The sequence below is a fragment of the Atta cephalotes genome, assembly GCF_000143395.1.
Source record: "Atta cephalotes unplaced genomic scaffold scaffold00025, whole genome shotgun sequence".
Taxonomy (NCBI): Eukaryota; Metazoa; Arthropoda; class Insecta; order Hymenoptera; family Formicidae; genus Atta; species Atta cephalotes.
In genome coordinates this window covers 1,147,308-1,167,862 of record NW_012130089.1, presented here as the reverse complement: position 1 = coordinate 1,167,862, position 20,555 = coordinate 1,147,308, and the positions used below count along the sequence as shown (strand labels likewise).

The 20,555-nt window shown below is 35.1% G+C and overlaps 4 protein-coding genes across 4 annotated transcripts in view; 3 read left to right on the top strand and 1 right to left on the bottom strand.

The window, feature by feature from the left end:
• LOC105620257 (mediator of RNA polymerase II transcription subunit 23) overlaps nucleotides 1-4,797 on the bottom strand; it is a 7,179-nt gene extending 2,382 nt beyond the window's left edge. The window contains exons 1-6 of the mRNA XM_012201761.1: nucleotides 4,741-4,797; nucleotides 4,334-4,578; nucleotides 4,126-4,258; nucleotides 3,319-3,501; nucleotides 2,861-3,148; nucleotides 89-2,234 (exon numbers count right to left, since the gene is read on the bottom strand). Of these exons, the coding sequence (XP_012057151.1) occupies nucleotides 89-2,234; nucleotides 2,861-3,148; nucleotides 3,319-3,501; nucleotides 4,126-4,258; nucleotides 4,334-4,578; nucleotides 4,741-4,797 (3,052 nt within the window). The remainder of the gene's footprint in view (nucleotides 1-88; nucleotides 2,235-2,860; nucleotides 3,149-3,318; nucleotides 3,502-4,125; nucleotides 4,259-4,333; nucleotides 4,579-4,740) is intronic.
• Nucleotides 4,798-6,013: 1,216 nt separating this feature from the next.
• LOC105620256 (small ubiquitin-related modifier 3) lies at nucleotides 6,014-7,357 on the top strand. The gene is made up of 3 exons (XM_012201760.1): nucleotides 6,014-6,028; nucleotides 6,127-6,252; nucleotides 7,220-7,357. Exons 1-3 carry the CDS (start codon nucleotides 6,014-6,016, stop codon nucleotides 7,355-7,357), a joined length of 279 nt encoding a protein of 92 aa, XP_012057150.1.
• A 2,764-nt stretch (nucleotides 7,358-10,121) lies between these two features.
• Nucleotides 10,122-17,745, top strand: LOC105620255 (transcription initiation factor TFIID subunit 1). The gene is made up of 15 exons (XM_012201759.1): nucleotides 10,122-10,467; nucleotides 10,791-11,203; nucleotides 11,296-11,541; nucleotides 11,621-11,746; nucleotides 11,844-13,018; nucleotides 13,189-13,451; nucleotides 13,593-13,954; nucleotides 14,027-15,265; nucleotides 15,376-15,618; nucleotides 15,813-16,251; nucleotides 16,336-16,478; nucleotides 16,573-16,710; nucleotides 16,838-16,967; nucleotides 17,040-17,249; nucleotides 17,522-17,745. Exons 1-15 carry the CDS (start codon nucleotides 10,122-10,124, stop codon nucleotides 17,743-17,745), a joined length of 5,697 nt encoding a protein of 1,898 aa, XP_012057149.1.
• Nucleotides 17,746-18,496: 751 nt separating this feature from the next.
• Nucleotides 18,497-20,071, top strand: LOC105620362. Its single transcript, XM_012201863.1, has one exon. It carries the CDS (start codon nucleotides 18,497-18,499, stop codon nucleotides 20,069-20,071), a length of 1,575 nt encoding a protein of 524 aa, XP_012057253.1.
• Nucleotides 20,072-20,555: the final 484 nt, after the last annotated feature.

Below are 20,555 nucleotides of genomic sequence, written 5' to 3'. Positions count from 1 at the left end.
ATATACACAAATATATTATATTGCATGATAGAAAAAGTATTTTTTTTCTTTTCATCTAGTAAAATTGATAGTTTTATTAGAAACATACCATGAAATTTGTACAAACAGCCTAAATGTTCCAGTAATATTTCCAAACTCTTGATAACAGGTGGTATCTCCAAATATCGGTGCACTACTATATCAAAAACTGGTAAGAAACGAAGACATACATTCCCGAAGTACACAGGCAAATTTTGATATTGGCTGGGCCCGCCACTAGTTTGCTCCATAATACCTTCCGGTGCAAACTTTTCTGGGAATTTTCTGTGGAAAGCAAGATGCTTCTCATGCCAATTTGATTGTTTCCAATGCTCTGGCGAGTTCTCTTTCACAAACTCTTGTACACGGTTTCTAAATTCAGCCGCTTTCAATAGCAACAATTGTATGATGAAGAAGCATACTTGTGCTTCATTACCCTCTTGAGTTCTTAAAGCTAAACAAAGTACAAGTCTATCAATGGTAACTATGTTGTATTTCCAAATCATATCGTTAATAGTGTCCACACATTTGTTAACATGCTGACCGCCTACGCTGTTAGCAAATTCAAATACAAGATAATCGCAGAATTTCCTAAGATGAGCCGATAGCGCTCTAGCGCCTATTCTCTCAAGAATTTTGTACGCAATAGGACTAATGCGATCAGTCTCGAGTATCATTTTCCATAGAAGGCACAGGAATAATGGTGGTGTACCAGGTACAGAGAAATGCGCGATGATGTCATTCTCATTGTTCATGGATGCCCAATTCCTGTATTCTTCTTCGACTGCCTTCTTTATCTGTTGTTTGTTTTCTTTCGCCACACTATTCTGTTGGAAGAACTCGCTCAACACCGGCGGGAAACACTGAAGGGTGTGATTAGCCCAAGAATGAGGAGTATTTTGCATGATGGTGTTCAACAACTCTTTGCACCATGTACCGCTGAGACTGTCGGCGCCAGTGCCAGTTACATGCATGGATCGTGCTAGTGTCAATACTAACGCTCGGTTAAGTTCTTCTGATTCCGCAGACACAAGAGTTTTCGGTTCGGATAGGAATCTAGACAGCTGTGGTTGTACTTCCGCAGAGCCCAATCCGGTAATGAGTCGTAAAGCTGTGCTTTCAACACACAAATGAAGCTGCGTTTGGTTGGTCTGTGGTACTGCTGCAAGGCTGTGTAGATGCGACAACAGTTGTACCCTGTAATGTGGTTGAATATGGTGCATCCTGTAGCTGAACATTTCCAACAGCGTATATAAAGTTCCCCACGCATGCGATTTAAACACTGTCGGCAACAATTGACTAATAAATCCTTTAATCCCAAGACTCTCAATTTCTGTGTACACTAGCAGTCTGCTGTAAGTTTCGACTAACGCTGGTGCCAATGCCATGTTGCTCTTTGATTGTGCTAACTTGATGACATGCGTGACGATGCTGTGAATTAAGCTCATTTTGGAGTGCACGGTTAAAGAATCCAAAATAGACATTGAAAGTGGCGTTGTTGGACCATTAGCTAATGCTGCATTATTTTGTAAATTCTGTAAGGGTTGCTGTTGCTGATTCTTTTGAGTACCCAGGATAGTATCCACCAGTGCAGCCATTGGCCTACTAAAATACTCCTGGTTCGTTGAGTATGCGTTGCACAAAAGTGCAATGCGATAATCTGAACCCATACAGAGAGAAGCATTTGGCATGACTAAATGCTGCAGAAATTCATGGTGGACTTTCAATGTGTGTGGTATGGGTCTGTGAATGTTAGTGCCAGGTTCGGTCTGAGCCTTTTTCAATAAATGTATCCATATGCACGTTATCGCCATTTGATGAGTGCACAGAGCTTGGGTATAATCTGGGACAGGCAGAGGTTCTTTCTCTGGATAGAGAAGATCATACAGTTTCAGCACAGGTAAAAAATTCGATAATGGATTTCGTTGAATACTGCCTGAGATGAACTGTAAAAGGACCCACATCAAATGATCTCTACCCTTCCTCAATTCTCTGCCCGCTAATTTATCATGTATCGCCATAACAATACTCGGAAAACAGGCAAATTGGAAGAGAATAAAATAAATAAGTTGTGAAGATAGATGCAGCCACACCCAGTGATTGGCCACTGTTCCATCCATTCCTTCTGCTGGTAGAGTTTCGTTTTCAGATCGTTCCATCGCGAGTATGACAAGTTCAACAAGTTGTTCCTCCAAGACGACACATCGTTGCTTGTGCTATCATATAAATAAAAATATAAAGAGTTAAAATATCTTCTGATATATAGTTTTATAATTTCAATTATGCAAAATTAATAGAAAAAGCTATAAAAATATAATATAATATAAAAATGTAAAAACAAAACATAATATAAATTTATTCTTTATAATATTAATAATTATTTCGCTCTCTATCTCTAACAAAGATATGCTGATAACATAAAAACGATTATCATTCTGTTCACAGTTATAATGTAGCTTGGAAAAATTCATCGCAAGTCAATATATAATTGCAGTCAAACATTTATATTATGTTTTATTTTTATCGTTTGTAATATTATATATTTTTAACATTGATGATCCAATCGCGATCGAAACATTTGTTTGTTTATTGCTAGCACGTTATATTAAATCTAAACTAATTGCTTCTTTGCTTATGTTCCAATTTCTACATTAACGATGTTAATTTTATAAAATAATTTTTTGACTTGTTTTCTTTCTTGTTTTAAATTTTATGAAAACAGCTAACAATGAATATTTATCTTATTACATCCGGATTATAACTTTGCTTTTAACTTTATAACTCTCAATAATTCTCTTTCATAATTAATTTTTATGTCTCACGTGCTCTAATTTTGTCTTACCTGTTTCTGCAAACCAAGCATTGAACAGACCATGTCTCTACTATACGGCTGCTCTAGAACATATCTAAGTAATTCTGTCTGAGGTTTAAGTAAATCTGGATCGTAAGGTAGATTTCCTTTCAAAGAAAACTTTAATGTAGTAGGATCCAACAACCAAGGATTAATCAAATAATCTGCATATCCTGTGTGTTCAACCACTGGCAACATCTTTGAGTGACCGACTATAGATACCATTTGCGCGGTATGTCGAAAACTTTCGACAAAATCGGAGAGCAGTTTTGCTAATTTCTAAAAAACAAAAATGCATAATGTCGAAAAAAAAACAGAATTAGACAATAAAGCAGATTTTTTTCAAAAAACTAGTTAAATGTAATGTTTTACTATTTTACTACACACACACACACACAAAATTTTATTTTTCTTTTCAATAAAAAATAATGTACTTTAATGTTACTTACCCAATGAGGCCAATTTTTACCATCGGGATAAGCTTTTTGTATCTCATTAACAATAAAATAGCCTGGTAATAAGCATGCATTTCTATCGAAAATAAATTCAATAACATTTTCTAAAGCCTTAAGTTGTGGTTGTACTGATGCATCTAATCGAGCTGGTATGGTTTGGGCTTTTTCTTTGCATCCCTAAGCATAAAACAGAAAAATATATTTGCTTTTAGATTAAAAAAAATATATATATATATAATACATTTTTAAAGATTTTTATCTCAATGTTATATATTGGGAAAGTTCGGAAAGTTCGTGCCGCAAAAGATTTAAATTTAATAAATGAAATTAAAAATTTAAATCTTCTGCGTTTCAATTTTTCTTCAAAATTGGCACGAACTTTCCGGACTTTCCCAATAATAAGATTATAAAGGAAATATCTTAAATAAATTAATAATGTAAGGCTATGAACCACTTAAATTATTATGAATAAAAATATTTATATCAACAATCTAAATTTTGTACAGACGTTTCGACCTTTTATCGGGTCATTTTCAATATTTCAAATTAGATAATAATACTTTTTAAAATTATTATTTAACATTGAAAACGATAGAGGTCGAAACATCTGTACAAAATTTAGATTGTTGATATAAATATTTTTACTCACATAATAATTTGAGCGATTCACAGTCCTATATTATATTACTAATTTATTTAATTAGTTGAACCGTTGTTCTTTATTGAATTTTAAATATTTTATATGTATGTAAATATTGCATTAAAATACAAAATAAATCATTAGAATTATTGGGAACTTACTTTCATGATCTCTCTAACTCCTTTGTAGTCAACTCCGCCAAGAATATGTTTAATGAGAACAAAACACTCGACCCAAAAATCTTCTAATTGATATTGTAATTTATCACAACTTAGAATACATTCACATACTAGTCTGTAACAAAAATTAAGAAAATAATACAAGACTCAAAGAGACATAAAAGAGAAAAAGCATTCAATAAAAATGTACCTAGCAGGTAAAAAATTTGAATGCACTAAGTTTTCTAGAAGTGATAGTAATAACTGCAATCGTCTATGATTTGTCATAGCTGCAGCTATTGATAAAAATTGGCGAACTGCAGCTTCTTGTTGTTCTTTCGTCAACCCAGTCATAGCTGTCCTCAGTTCTTGATGCCATGCTGCTACTTTATCAGTCTCCTTCTTGGGGTGATGAACAAGAACACAACTGAACGCTTCTTCTATCGCTTCTACTTTCTAGAATTTATATATATAATATATTTATATATTTATAAAATACAAATCTGATGAAAATAAAATCATCCTATATATTTGATTATTAAAATTAAAACTTTGATGTAGCAAAATTATAAAAAGAATACATATATCAAGAAAATAACAATATTTCTTAATATTTACCAAAATATCATTTAAGATATTTGTAATTTGAGTTTCACTGCTCATCTTTTCAACCATAACATATCCTTGATGATGAAATTTTTAATTAATATGTTTTGTGGTTCATCTGGAAAAAAATCGATTGTAAGATAATTATCTACTATTGTAAAAAAGAATTGATAAACCAGATTATACATCAATCAGTAATATCAGTCATCATCATAATATTAATATTTACATTTCTGATCCCCCCTTGTTTGGTTTTTTTCCGACTCAAATGGTGATGTCCCATGCAGCGGATCGTGCGTAAATGGATTCGCGTATCGCCAATCACAAAAAATTCCATTCTCTTAGATCTGTTTGCGAAATTTGCAAACAGATCTAAGAGAATGATTCTGTGATTGGCGATATGCGAATCCGCTTTATGCACGACCCGCTGCATGAGACATCAGGGTAAAATTCCATGGAACGCGGTACGCGGTGTAATAATTAATAGTAACTAGGCAACTAAGAAACGTACCGCCTATTAGGCACGCACTTGGTTTCAACATCGCGATTATTTTGACTGTTTAGAAGCATCAGGCTTTCTCGCCAACAACAACCTCTGCGAGAGCACAATATAGCGGAAAATTTAAATTGAAATTTATCCGGATTTTGGTGACGCACCCTGTACAAATGAATCATTCCTCCCTGGATCCGAAGATAATAGGAGAATGATGACGTTATCAATAATTGATAAAAATTTGCGATTTAACACATTATAGTCGGTGTTTTCCAGCAAGTGACACAGGCTACAGTTCACTTGATGCTACAAATGCTTCAAAGCATTGCGTTCAGCGGACTCAACAGTTGAGTGAGCGCTCGCTGTTATTAATGTATTCTTCTAGATCTAAAATCAGGACGATCTAAAAGAATACACCAATAACAGCTCACTCAACTATTGAATCTCCTGAACGAAGCCAATGAGCATCAGCATGAAAAGGTGCCTTTACCCAATAAATAAAATTTACCAAAAGAAACAATCGGCTCTAGATTAATCTAGATTACAACTAGTTTACCTTTGGAATCTACAAGTCTGTGGCGAGTCTATCGTTTCGCGCGTTATTCAGGTAAGATGGCGACATTGTAGACGTCGTTTTGAGGAGAAGAAGCGGGACTTCGCGGCAAATTTACGTTCCGGAATCGTTTACGACGCAGTTGAGTGTACGAATCATCCATTTAATCCCATTATCGATCACGCGACCGCCCGGCGATTCCCGGTGAACACTAATCAGCCTTGCGGAACCGCGGCACCATGTCGGACGAGAAGGTAACGCTTCTCCTCACCTAACCTACAAGCGCCAAGTATTTACGATACGTTGTGGCGTCTCACGCGCTACTTATTCCAATTGTCCTTTGTTCGTGCAGGAGACAAAGACGGAGTCGGAGCACATAAACTTGAAAGTGCTGGGTCAGGACAACGCAGTAGTTCAGTTTAAAATTAAGAAACATACACCCTTACGAAAATTAATGAACGCGTATTGTGACCGTGTAGTAAGTATTTATCTAATCTTATCCCCCATTTTATTTTTTTCTTATGTTTAGATATCTTCAACACTACAATAGAGTCATATATGTTTATCTTCCAATTGTTTAATTTTTTTCAATTGATATCTTATAAATTGATATCTTATAAATTGATATCTTATAAATTGAATTGTATCTGGAGTAAGGATTAGAATCAAGATTTGCCAAATACAAGTCGAATGCTGTTAAAGCTGTCTCAGATTAGAGATTAAGATTAAAGGTGGGAACATAGACTGTCGCATAACATATAAGAACATTAACCAACCAAAGTTCAATTAGTTCATTTTTTATACATTATATGTATTATTTGTTGCGCAAGAGTCTGTGATCCACTTAAAGGTCTGTTTACATTTCTTGCACTTTTTGCACTCAACATCTTCGATTATATATTTATCTCATTTTAAGTTAAAGTAAGTAAAAATTTTTGAAATTTTTAAGCAATGCCAATAGAACTTAAGATGAAATTAAGATTTAATAAATTAGAAAGAAAATTTCAAATTTAGTGAACTTGATTAAAATTTGAATTCGTCAAATTTCAATCCACTCTTGATCTTATTCTCTTGCCTGATATGGACATAAATGGAATGTCAAGCATACTTCTCTGATACGTTTGTAAAATGGCGGTTGTTGTATTCTATTTGCTGAATTGTTAATGCATTATGCATAGCGCTTTTTGTAGTTTATTATGCTTAAAATATCTATATTTTTTCCATATATTAAAATGTATCGAAGTGTAATATTTTCTGATACAATATTTTTAAGCTTTTTGGAGACAGTTTTGATATTGATCAATTACAGTCGAATATTCTTCTCATACTTGATTAGACAATTTTTACTTACGCAGTTATAGAATAAGCTTTACATTTTTACAATGCAAAAATAATGAATCAATTGCTCATAATAGATTTTTAATAATATTGTTACTGCTTCATAGGGCTTGGCGATAGCAGCAGTAAGATTTAGGTTCGATGGACAGCCCATAAACGAATTAGACACACCTACCTCACTGGAAATGGAAGAGGGAGACACAATAGAGGTGTATCAACAGCAAACTGGTGGTTTTTCGTGTTGAGATGCAATGCATCGCGTTTACAAATGGACAAAATGAAATTTATCGTTCCAGCAGTGTTTATGTTTAGAAGGCATGATTTAATAATTTTTTTTATCCTTACTCCGCTCTATATAACAGGAGACTTCGATCCATCACATAATGCACAAGATTCATTTAAGCATTTAAATTTTGTTTAAGTTTAATTTTCATTATTTTTTTCCTTGTTTTCCTAATTTTCCAATTGTATGTTATATTTATTAAAAATATTTAATATATAAATATATATTTTTTTTTATATTTAGAGGCTCACATTGGAGTAGGGCCCATTTGATTGACCATAGTTACTTATAGCGCTACAGCAGAAAAACTCCAGGCACCAGCCGCTGTGAGTGTTTGTGGTCAATCACAATGTGTCGAACAGGATCATGCTTCCGCGCATTGTGCCGTTGGTTGAAGTCTCTATTTATCGAAACGGCCGTTTACTATAAGTTTTAATAATTAACACAAACACATTCGAATAGAATCGGTTTAATATGAAAATGAGTTTTTGTTACTGCTGAAAGAAAAAGAAGCGAAACATAATAAGTTATATAAAGGAACACCCATTATACTCCTTGTCATCAAGATCCTTTAAAAATCTCAATATTCCCTGTATACATGGATTTTTACGTAAATTTAACATTGCAACGATTAAAAGCATTCTCATCTTTAGGTATCCTCTTTCTATATTTGTAAAGGATGTACAAGAAAATGATGTTTAGGACATACATTTTTATTAATGAGTAAGACTAAGATTTTGGCTTTTGTTTGCGTTTCACAAAAACCAAATTTTGTACCCGTACCGTCATTACAATTTCAGCATGGTCACATATTACTTTTTGTATGAGCGATATAAATTGCGAGTTATCTTTTGTAAAGGAAAAAAAAATCTTTCAACTTTTGGCAAGCGGCTTTACGCCGTTTTGGATGAGGGCATATTGCATAGCGTACTTAGCAAGGAGGATTGTTATAAGATAATTCGTATTTTTCTTTAAGAAACATATATATATATATATTTTTGTCAAGATTTAAATATTGCTAATGTAAAATGTATTCCGAATACGATTTATTATGTTCGCTAAGTGTAAGTTTTACATAATTGTAAAATACATGTATTTAAAGTGTTTGTGAAAATACAATTTAATTGAACGTCACACTCCAATTGTGCACAAAAGTAGCGCAAATTTCAGTGACATAAATTTTTTTATTTGTAAATTCCATCAGAGATATCTATTAAATATTAAAAATTATCAATTAAAGAATATAAAGTATAAAAATCTATGAATTTTAAAATACAAACAATATTAGAAAAATGCCTATTACAGTCAAAACTAGATCTTTATTGCTTTTAAATAATTCAATTTTGAATTCCTAATATATACTATATATGTACTTGCATATATATCATATTATAGTCTTTTTAGAACTGCGCTGAATTGTTTTTCCGGACTATAAACGTATTTAAAATTAAAACTATTCTAGTAATCGCGAACAAGCAATTTAATAATTTGATGCTAATAATATGATGCCATCAGGCATTATAAAGATGTTGAAACTATTAATAAATTTATTGCAAAAAATAATTAATTTATATAATTCTAAAATTATTTAAAAGCAATGAAGATCCAGCTTTGATTGTAATAGACATTTTTCTAGTATTGATTGTGTTTTTCATATACGCGGTCTAAAATAAAAGATTCTTAATATTGTTTAAAATATAAAGTTATAGAGTTTTTTACTGGCAGAGCTGCTGTGCACTCAGTGCACATTAAAACTGTTGTACACTAATCTGATCTGAATGTAAAAGTGAGATATCTCAATTAATAAAACATCCAATGTATATTTTATCAAATATCACAATAAAATTATGGTATTTGATAAAATGTATTAAGGATTTTGCGATTTAATTCGTTTCTATATTTTTATTAAATATTATATCTTTACGATTTGTGTACAACGGTTTTAAAGTCCACTGAGTGCGCATCAGATTTGCCAGTGAAAAATGCTATTAGAATACACTTTGTAATATCCTAGTGTAATACTCAAAGGCATTTAATAAATTGTTTGTGAATCCAAAATTGTAACTATCATTAGCCACCGAAATTATTCTTTAGAAACTCGTCTCTATCCTGCACCAAAAAATCCTATAAATATTTCCTAAATTCTGGGAAATCAATTACAATATTGAAGTAAATTGCTAATGATTCAAATTTCGAAGAGTGTATGCTCCGACTATATGTTCCGATTAGCCAAGATGAGACATATTGAACTGCTTGTTTGCAAATTTTGAGAATCTAGAGTAATTATATATTTGTGAACAAAAAGTTCCTAGATATCATCTAAGAGCACTTTCACTCTCAACTTGTTTTACAGATGTCGCTGCAACAACAAAAAATTGATTCGTTTCACGTATCTAGTATTTGCACAATCGAAGCTTCAGAATCTAGATAAATCTGCGAGGTCGTGTTTTTGGTTATTAGTTGGTTTCCATTTGTCTCGTGGATGGTTTGTCGCAGTGTTATTTATGTAAACAAAACGCTGGCCCGAGTTTTGTTTATGTGCGACTCACCGGTACTGTACACAATCCGCGTAAGGTAAGATCAATACTTCGCAAATTGTGAATAAAAAAAACGATGTAATTACTGATTTCATGATTGATTTGCAAAATTGTCGTACATCACCAGGCATTTGCATGGGCTTTACTTTGTAAAAGTTGGATCAATCGTAAAATCTCAACAAAGAGAAGATGGGGGATTCTGATGAGGAGAACGAGAAGGACTTGGCATCTGGCCTTAATATCACTGGCTTCCTCTTTGGCAATATTGATGATAATGGTCAGTTGGAGGATGATATCTTGGATCCTGATGCCAAACAACATTTAGCTTCGCTCAGTCGTCTAGGTCTGAGTTCATTCATCAACGAGATGATGTCCAATGACAATAATGCTGAGGAAAGAGAGACCGGCAAAGTGGACGAGAAGGATCAAAATACAACTACAAACGACATGGATGTTGATTATTTAGCGAAATCACCTACTGCGTTAGATTTCTCGGATATAAATGAATTGGCAGAAGATACGATTGATGAAATCTGTTAGTATCTGCACTATAGTTTTATGCAGATGTACTTATATGTGATTGATAATGTTAAGACTAATTTACAATATATTCTTTACTTTCTGTTTCTTGCTTTTTACTTTTTTCTTTTTTATTTCTTATCCTATTTTTTACTTTTTATTGCTTGAGGTAAGAAAATTGAGAAGTTTCAGAAGAGTTTATGACAAGAAACACAGTTGTTGATAAAATGATTATCAAGAAGATAAAAGACAATAGGTAAAGAGCAAGAAACAGACAAAGATTGGAGATTAACCGTGAATGTTAATAATTATAGTCATATAAGTTATATTTATTTTTAGCTAAGAGTAATGGATTCGATAGGAAACTAGACAAGGAAAGTGTAGATTATGATGCCGATGATGAGGAGGTTGTCAGTAAATCAGATACACAATTGATGCCACCACCACCGATACCAGAGGAGAAGGAGACATTGACTGCAGAAGAAGCAGAAGCAGCGCGTCAACGTAAATTAGAGACACCTCTCGCTTCCATGCTACCATCTAAATATGCCAATATCGATGTTACCGAATTGTTTCCGGATTTCCGCACCAATAAAGTGCTTAGATTTTCGCGACTGTTCGGACCCGGCAAACCAAGCAGTTTGCCACAGATATGGAGGGGTGTAAGGAAACGACGTAAAAAGAAAAAGCATCATGATATCAGAGATTCCGATTCTGGTTCTGATCAGGATGATAAAAAGTCCAAATTTAAGGTATAATCTTCTCTTGCAAATCTTTCTCGGATCTATAAAATTACCAGTTGCTATTTTCATCAAATAGATTAATATTGTGTTGTTTGTTTTAGGGTTGGATCATGCAATATGGTCCCGAACCAAGTGCGGAAGCATGTCGCTCGGATGATGAAAATAAGCTGCTGCGACCAGTAGAAGATAAGGAACAGACTGGTAAAACAGGTGAAAGTGGAGAAAACGGTGACATGGGACCCAAAGTGGCTGACTGGAGATTTGGACCCGCGCAGTTGTGGTATGACATGTTAGAAGTACCAGAAACTGGAGACGGATTCAATTATGGCTTTAAGATGGTTGAAAAAGTTAGTGCTTATTGTATTTGATATTGATTAAAATTATTTTATTGATTAAAATATTTATATTTTCTTGCATTAAATTTAGGTGGAAGAACAAGAAAATAAATCAGAGACTAAAGATGAAGATTTTGCTGATGATGCATTCTTGATGGTGTCGCAATTGCATTGGGAAGATGATGTTGTTTGGAATGGAGACGATATAAAGCATAAGGTATAATTTTCTTAATAAAATATAATAGTATTATTATTATTATATCAATATTATTATTATATGCTTGCAAGAAAAAAATAAATTAATTTTTTTATAGGTAATGCAGAAGTTGAATAGTAAAAATAACGCTGCCGGTTGGGTGCCATCAAGCGGCAACAGAACAGCGCAAGCCTTTAGTCAGCCTGGAAAAGGTGCCTCTGTCACCGTAACACCTAATGTTAGACTAGCTACTTCGCAAATTACAACGCCATTGCACATGCAGTCTCAAAAGAATAAGATGAATATAGGCAAGGGAAATCAACAGCCACAGCGGGAGGAGGACGACACCTGGTATTCGATATTTCCGGTAGAAAACGAAGAACTTGTATATGGTTTATGGGAGGAGGAAGTCATTTGGGATCCCGAACAAATGAAAAAGATACCGAAACCGAAAATACTTACGTTGGATCCAAATGATGAAAATATAGTTCTAGGCATACCGGACGATATTGATCCCGCTCTTCTTCACAAGGACAATGGTCCGCAACCTAAAGTAAAAATCCCGCACCCGCACGTCAAGAAAAGCAAGCTATTGTTGGGTAAAGCAGGTGTTATCAATGTCCTCGAAGAAGATACGCCTCCACCACCACCAAAGTCACCTGACCGAGATCCGTTTAACATATCAAATGATACATATTATATGCCTAAGTCCTCGGAAACTACGTTGAGACTGAAAGTTGGCGGTGGCAATTTGATACAGCATAGCACTCCAGTGGTAGAGCTACGTGTTCCTTTTGTACAAACGCACATGGGTCCAATGAGATTGAGAAACTTTCACAGGCCGCCATTGCGAAGGTTCAGCTATGGGCCATTGGCTCTTCCAGCACCACATGGTGTCTTGCCTCTGCTAAAGCATATAAAAAAGAAAGCTAAGCAACGAGAGCAAGAAAGAATTGCTTCTGGTGGAGGCGATGTGTTCTTCATGAGAACACCCGAGGATTTAACTGGACGCGATGGCGAGTTGGTGCTTGTTGAATTTTCAGAAGAGCATCCACCACTTATGAACCAGGTCGGCATGTGCTCCAAGGTGAAGAATTATTACAAGAGAAGAGCTGGTAAAGATCAGGGACCTCAGACATACAAATACGGAGAGACAGCATACGCTCACACTAGTCCTTTTCTTGGAATTCTTACGCCTGGCCAAAGCATCCAAGCCATCGAAAACAACATGTATAGAGCTCCTCTTTACGAACATAAGATTCCTGAAACTGATTTCTTAGTCATAAGATCGAGGTACTTTGCCTTAATGTAATGTTATGCTTGTATTTTTTCTTTATGCTTATCAATTTTATTATTTTTTGTATTTTAATTTTATTAATCATGCGTTTCTTTCGTCTATATATATTTAAATTTAGATATTTTAGATTATTTTCGTTGATTTTGTGATTTGATAATTTTTGCAGACAACAATACTTTGTTAGAGAAATGGATGCCTTATTTGTTGCTGGACAAGAGTGCCCGCTTTATGAAGTCCCTGGACCAAATTCAAAGAGAGCAAACAATTTTGTACGAGATTTTCTACAGGTGTTTATATATAGATTATTCTGGAAGTCTCCCGATACTCCTCGACGAATTAAGATGGATGACATAAAGAAGGCTTTCCCATCTCACAGTGAGAGTAGTATTAGAAAAAGATTAAAGCTGTGTGCCGACTTTAAAAGAACTGGTACGTAATTAAGTTGTTTGTTAGCTCTTTTTGCAATAAAAACTAAGAAATTGTTCAAGAAGAAATATTGTTGCTGTTATATATTTCATTTCTAAGCAAACTTGTGTACATTCAAATCACGTATTTTTTGATATTAAATAGGCATGGATTCCAATTGGTGGGTAATAAAACCAGACTTTAGATTGCCAACGGAGGAGGAGATCCGCGCTATGGTGTCGCCAGAGCAGTGCTGTGCTTATTTCAGCATGATCGCGGCCGAACAGCGTTTGAAGGACGCTGGATACGGAGAGAAGTTTTTGTTCACTCCACAAGATGATGACGACGAGGACATGCAATTGAAGATGGATGATGAGGTGAAGGTAGCGCCGTGGAATACGACACGCGCTTACATCCAAGCCATGAAAGGAAAGTGTCTACTGCAATTGGCAGGTCCAGCCGATCCAACTGGCTGTGGTGAAGGCTTCAGTTATGTTAGAGTGCCGAATAAACCGACTATTAGCAAGGTTTGTTCTGACAAATACCTATCAAGAATATTGTTATCCAGATTAGAATAAACCATAAAATGTTTTATATAGGAGGAACAAGAAGCTCAACCAAAAAGAACTGTAACTGGTACAGACGCGGACTTAAGGAGATTGTCCTTGAACAATGCGAAAGCGTTGCTGCGAAAATTTGGTGTACCCGAGGAGGAGATAAAAAAGTTGTCGCGTTGGGAAGTAATCGACGTGGTTCGAACTCTATCAACAGAGAAGGCAAAGGCTGGTGAGGAGGGCATGACAAAGTTTTCACGCGGCAATCGTTTCTCTATCGCCGAACATCAGGAACGTTACAAAGAAGAATGCCAACGAATCTTCGACTTACAGAATCGCGTGTTGTCGTCAAACGAAGTATTGAGCACGGACGAAGGTGAGAGTTCGGAAGAAGACAGCTCAGATATCGAAGAAATGGGTAAGAATATCGAAAATATGTTGTCAAACAAAAAGACCAGCACGCAGCTTTCACTGGAACGGGAGGAACAACAGCGGCACGAATTACGGAAGATGCTCATGGGCGAGGCGCAGGAACAGGAAAGCAAGAAAGGCAAGGAGAGCAAAAAGAAGGATGAGGAGGAGGACAGCCCGGTTAATAATTTCAATGCACAGCAAGGACGTGTATTAAAAATCTATCGCACCTTTCGTAATCCTGAGGGCAAGGAATACACACGAGTTGAGTTAGTAAGGAAACCTGCCGTGATCGACACATACATTAAGATTCGCAACTCAAAAGACGAGACATTTATCAAGCAGTTTGCCACATTGGACGAAGCACAGAAGGAAGAAATGAAGCGAGAGAAGCGTAGAATTCAGGAACAATTACGACGAATCAAGCGAAATCAAGAGAGAGAGCGTATGTTGGGTGGATCATCTATAGTGAATGGCAGCAGCATTAATTCGAGCAGTATATTCGATCGCAATAATATTAACACTCCAACTACCACTTCCTCAACTAGTATCCTTCCATTCTGTAATTTCCAATCTTCTACTTCTTCTATTCCCGCGCCCAAACATTCTAAACAGGAGATATCGCCTCCTAAACGTAAAAAACCTAAACTCAAACCAGATCTAAAACTCAAGTGTGGTGCTTGTGGCAACGTTGGTCACATGCGCACAAACAAGGCCTGTCCACTCTATCAGAACAGCATCGCCACTGCACCAGTCAATGTCGCGATGACCGAAGAACAGGAAGAAGAAATCGAGAAGCAGCTAAATACTGATGATCAAGATCTTGTCAATGTCGATGGTACCAAGGTGAAATTGTCCTCAAAACTTATCAAGGTGAGTTGATGGATATTGAAAATTTTTAACATCAAATTTAAATTATTCAATCCATATTCATATACGTGGTCCAAGAATCTAAAGAGTGATAAAAACCTTGTTTATTTCAGCACGCCGAAGAAGTGAAGAGGCGTACATTATTGCTCAAAGTGCCGAAGGAAGCGGTAAATTCAAAAAAACGTAGGAAACCACCCACAGACGACCACTGTGATTATTTGAAACGCCATCAAAGACCGGTTAACAGACGTAGAACTGATCCAGTTGTAGTGATGTCTACAATGTTGGAGAGCATTTTGAATGAAATGAGAGATTTGCCAGATGTGCAACCATTCCTATTCCCAGTCAATGCTAAAGTAAGCGCTATTTTAACTTATGAGATTAAACACTAAAAAACCAATTGCAAATTGAATAAAAATGAAACTAAAATTCAGCTATAAACTTTATAATTATATAACTATAAATTATTATATATATAGTATAACAGAATATTCTGAAAATCGAAGAACACCGTTTTTCAAATCGACCATGCTGTTTTTTTTTATACCAGGTAGTCCCTGATTATCACAAAATCATACAGCGGCCCATGGATCTGCAGACCATACGTGAAAATTTGAGGCTAAAAAAATATCAAAGCAGGGAGGAATTTCTGGCGGATGTTAATCAGATTGTGGAAAACTCAACGCTCTATAACGGAGCAAAGAGTTCATTGACTGTAGCCGCCAAGAGAATGTTGGATACGTGTGTCGAGAGACTTGGCGAAAAGGAGGATCGTTTGATGAGATTGGAGAAGGCCATCAATCCTCTTCTGGACGACAATGATCAAGTTGCTCTCACTTTTATCTTGGATAACGTTGTCAACAATAAACTGAAATCTATGACAGAAGTATGGCCGTTTATGAAACCTGTCAATAAAAAGATGGTGAAGGATTATTATAATATTGTCAAGAAACCGATGGACCTAGAAACAGTATCTAAAAAAGTTTCTGGTAAGAAGTGTTTACATAAAACTGTAGATTTATACGCTTTACTTTTTCTTAAAATTAATTAATTTATTTTTAAAATCCTTTTAGCACACAAATATCACAGCCGTCACGAATTTCTTAGAGATATCGAACAGATCTTGGAGAATTGCTCGATTTATAATGGTAAAGAGTCTCCGCTTACAAGTAAAGCGGAGTTGCTGGTAAAAGTGTGTAAAGATACATTAGATGAGGTATAATTATTTTTGTAGTAATTAGATGAAAAATTGTTAAAGTGCTTAAGTTAAATAGAAATAATGTTGCTGACAATGACGAATATTGTTTTAGTACGATGAACATCTGATGCAACTGGAAAACAATATATTGCTTGTGCAAAAACGAGCAATGGAGCAAGCAGACATAGATTCCTCCTGGCTTTGCCCGGATGAGGAAAATTACACTATCACGGAACCTGAATACAGAGGCGTAAGTATTATGCTTATTTTTATATTTAATACTTAATATTTATGTATTTCTTATTTATAACTTATATTTTACTATTTCATTATTTAATTTTATTTACATTTTATTCAACATTGAAATTTATCTTTAGAGCCAAAACAGTTCTCCAGAGAATCCATTTAGCAAATCAAATATGGATGATTTTGATTTTGTCGATGTAGAAGGAGACATGGAAACAGACATAGATAGGAATTTGAAAAAGAAGGATGTGCTCGAAGAAGGTAGAGTAATGTAATCTTAATTTTATTTTGTATTTATCAGAGCTTGTTTAATAGTCTTTCTTTCTGTCACAGATCTTCAATTCTCGAGCGAAGATGAATTTGATGAAGTGCCATTCGGCACGGACGATCATTCCGAGCAAAATGAAGCGGAAACATTGGAGTTAAGCGAGGTTAGGGAAGGTGTCGTATTAGCGGATGATGACAGTCAACAAGCCGCAGAAGCAATGGTTCAGTTGGGGAATGTCGGTTTTTATATGGGCGAGCAACAGCTGCTTCAACAAGGTAAGAAGACAAAATTTTAAACTAATGATTTGCTTCGCTTGAAGATCTCTTTTGAAGAAATTAGAAATTTTATAAAATATAAGTAAAGAGAAACTTAAAGAGAAACTTTATTAATATTTTTATATATAATAAACAATTTGAAAAAATATGACTCTTCAAAAATAAGACGACTTTTTATTGAATCGTTTTTAATTACACTTTATTGTTCAGTTGATAGAATTGTTTTAACTTTTCATTGATTTTTTCCGTAAACTTCAACTTTCCATTCGTAGATGAGAGCATGGATGTTGATCCAAATTACGATCCGTCGGACTTCTTGTTGGCCGGTTTACCAGCCAGGGATGATAAAGGAGAGAATAAGATCCAGGATGATCTAGCTGTTTCCGAAAGCGATGATGATACCGAGAACGTTACATCCAAGCAGGAAGTACAACAAAATCAGCAGCAACAACTGCCACAACCAGACGAAGATGTCGGCGGTGATTTGTGGTTTTAAATGCGAAAGCTTTGTTGCTTTTGTTAAAGTAACGCGCGAGAATGTATATTTAGTCTATTTAACAATGGGTTATGAATATAGTTAGATTCGCGAATTTTTAAATCCATCTTGTAAGAAGAATGATTGAAGAATTTAGAGTTTATTCTTCCTATTATGTGCATATATGTATAGGAACTTGTAAATATAGAATAAAGTTGTTTTTTTTCTATCTATGGACTTAACGCTATGTTATACTGCTACGTTATACTTGTAAATAGCATCTATTATAAACAATATATTATTATATAAATCTAACATTCTTTATATAATTTCACGTTATTTATATAAGTCTTACGTTATTTTAATATTAATACGTCAGCAAGAAGATGAAAAGGTAATGATAATTAAAATACTTACATTTTCAATTACAGTTTTATGTTAGAAACATAAAATTGTGGATTGGTAATTATACTGAACAATGAATTGCAAGAATCTTTAAATATTATAACATAAACTGCAATTTCATGTTTCTATCATAATCCTCCAAAAAATTGAGAGTTGAATTTTAACCCATACAAAATCTTTTAGTTTTATTATTTCATAACTTTTTAAATTTCAGTGTTCTGTGTATTATATATTATATTGTTTATACTATTGCTTTCTATTTTATATATTTCCATTTGTAATACCTAATATTTCATCTTCTAGGAGCTCCAGCTGTGTACTGTCACATTTTTTTTTAAATTTAAAAACTTTTAAATTAATTCTAAGAATGATCACCGATGAAGAACTTGCACAGAGAATAGAGGCTATCTCTGAGAGCTCCTTGCCCATAGTTTTGTATTTCTCGAAGCAACAGGATAAGATCCAGAATAAGACCTTGGAAAAGATAACAATGATCGTCAAAAATGCAACAAAGATGCAGTTACAGTTTCATCATCCTCGCACGCTCATGACGTGTCTACTGAGAATTCTGTTATACTACGAGAATGTATTTCACACGAATAGATTTTGCGACTTATGGAAACGTCGACGTAAGTTTAAAATCGCCCAAGATTGCTATCATGCTTTACTGAAAAACTACCTGCCTGAAAAATCACGGGATATCGTAGAGATTATCATAGAAACCATCTATCATGAGCAACTCTGGAGATTCGAAACCTTCTGCTTTGAAGTAATGTACAGTCTGGTGAATATCAACCCTGCTATTGCCGGACTGATTGTCCATTCAATTTGGAATAAATTAACACTGCCAGAAATTAGCGTTGAGGATGCTCACGGTATCATTAAGATATTATGTGAGTTTCTGAACATGTATGAGTGGTCGGCAACGCAGGATACAGTAGCGATAATAGAAAGGATGGTCGCGCTTTTTCATGCTAGCATAATCGCACGTTTGACGACGACTTCCCTTCCTTCTTCCTCTTCTTTAACACCTTCACTACCATCATCGCTATCGGCGCTTGCGAGCATCAAAAAGGGTTTAGAAGTTTGCATAAGAAATATTATAAGACATATCCCGAACGATCAGATGCTAGTGATCATACAGCACATGTGCTCATGGACAATAGCCGCAGACACGACCGACGAATTCGTTCTGGAGTTCGGCAGCTTGTTGGAATTCGCTGCTTATATACATCAGGCGGATCTCTACGAGCAGACACTCACACCGACAATCTTTCCACTGTTGATGCAAATGGTGGGCTCATCCAGTCGGCTCATCAGTCTACTAGGCAACCGAGTATTGCAGTGGTTGATAGACCGCCAAGACAACCGAGCGGTCTTCGATACACCTAAAATCTTCTTTGAGCACACGCATTTTGATGTGCGCATCGTGCAGTGTCGCAAAGAAGATCGGTTGTTCTTTAAGTGTCACCGCGAATTGCTACACGATAGCCTGCTAAAGAGTCTAATAAATCACTCAGAGTCACGGATGAATATCGAGGTGACATATTGCACAATATGCCTGATTGCTGTTGAGGTACCCTGTGGCTTTACAGCTGCTGCTCTGATCTGTCTCGCGATGAATCTACAGGAGATCATCCTGCAACAACAAGACAATCGCGTGGAAGTAACTTGTCATATACATGCTATGATTATTTCTATTATATCCCTCATCTGCTGGATACATAAGGCTAAAGTTTTCTACAGCTATTTGAATAGGATCATGATGGAAAGGGCGCATTGGGCGCCACATCTGAATCCTCCCATCCAATCCCAATACAACTTTGCGCTGCATCACGTTCTTTGGAACAAACCGGAGCTATTCTTCGTCGATTGGGACGTGCGCTATGGTCTTTGGAAATGCTTCCATCTTACCGATATCCATCCAACAGTATCCCATTAATTGTCTGACACATTGAATAATATGATTTCTGGAATGAATCAGGAATTCACATACAGATCTATCTCTGAGATCGTTCTATTGCATTTTAAATTAAAAAAGATTCAAAGAAATAAAAATCTAACGAAATCAAGAAGCCATGAGGGCATATTTTTCTGCATTTAACGATTGAAGGAAGAATGAAGAATTATAATTCCACATAAAGAGGAATTATATTAGAGAAATATTCAAGAGGAATTATTAATAAAAAGATTATTGTGTAAGAACTATTCTCTTATTATTTTATGAGTCTTATTTTACGAGACGCTTATAGAAAATTGCATTGATGCCCAGCTGAATTATATAATGGCATAAATAGCATAAATAATAGGTGTGGGAAAAAGTTCGTGTCGTTAGTTTACGTTTACGTTACGTTACTACTACGTAACGGTAAACCGGAAACCGGAACCGTTAACCCGTTAACCCGTTAACCCTAACCTAACCTAAC

What these genes read in the sequence shown, in the direction of transcription:
- LOC105620362 (XM_012201863.1), top strand. Translation starts at nt 18,497, where the DNA reads ATGATCACCGATGAAGAACTTGCACAGAGAATAGAGGCTATCTCTGAG.
- LOC105620255 (XM_012201759.1), top strand. Translation starts at nt 10,122, where the DNA reads ATGGGGGATTCTGATGAGGAGAACGAGAAGGACTTGGCATCTGGCCTT. An exon ending in TATTCCCAGTCAATGCTAAA is followed by an intron (nt 15,619 to 15,812) that starts GTAAGCGCTATT and finishes TTTTTATACCAG; the next exon opens with GTAGTCCCTGATTATCACAA. An exon ending in CGGAACCTGAATACAGAGGC is followed by an intron (nt 16,711 to 16,837) that starts GTAAGTATTATG and finishes ATTTATCTTTAG; the next exon opens with AGCCAAAACAGTTCTCCAGA.
- LOC105620256 (XM_012201760.1), top strand. An exon ending in ACGCGTATTGTGACCGTGTA is followed by an intron (nt 6,253 to 7,219) that starts GTAAGTATTTAT and finishes ACTGCTTCATAG; the next exon opens with GGCTTGGCGATAGCAGCAGT.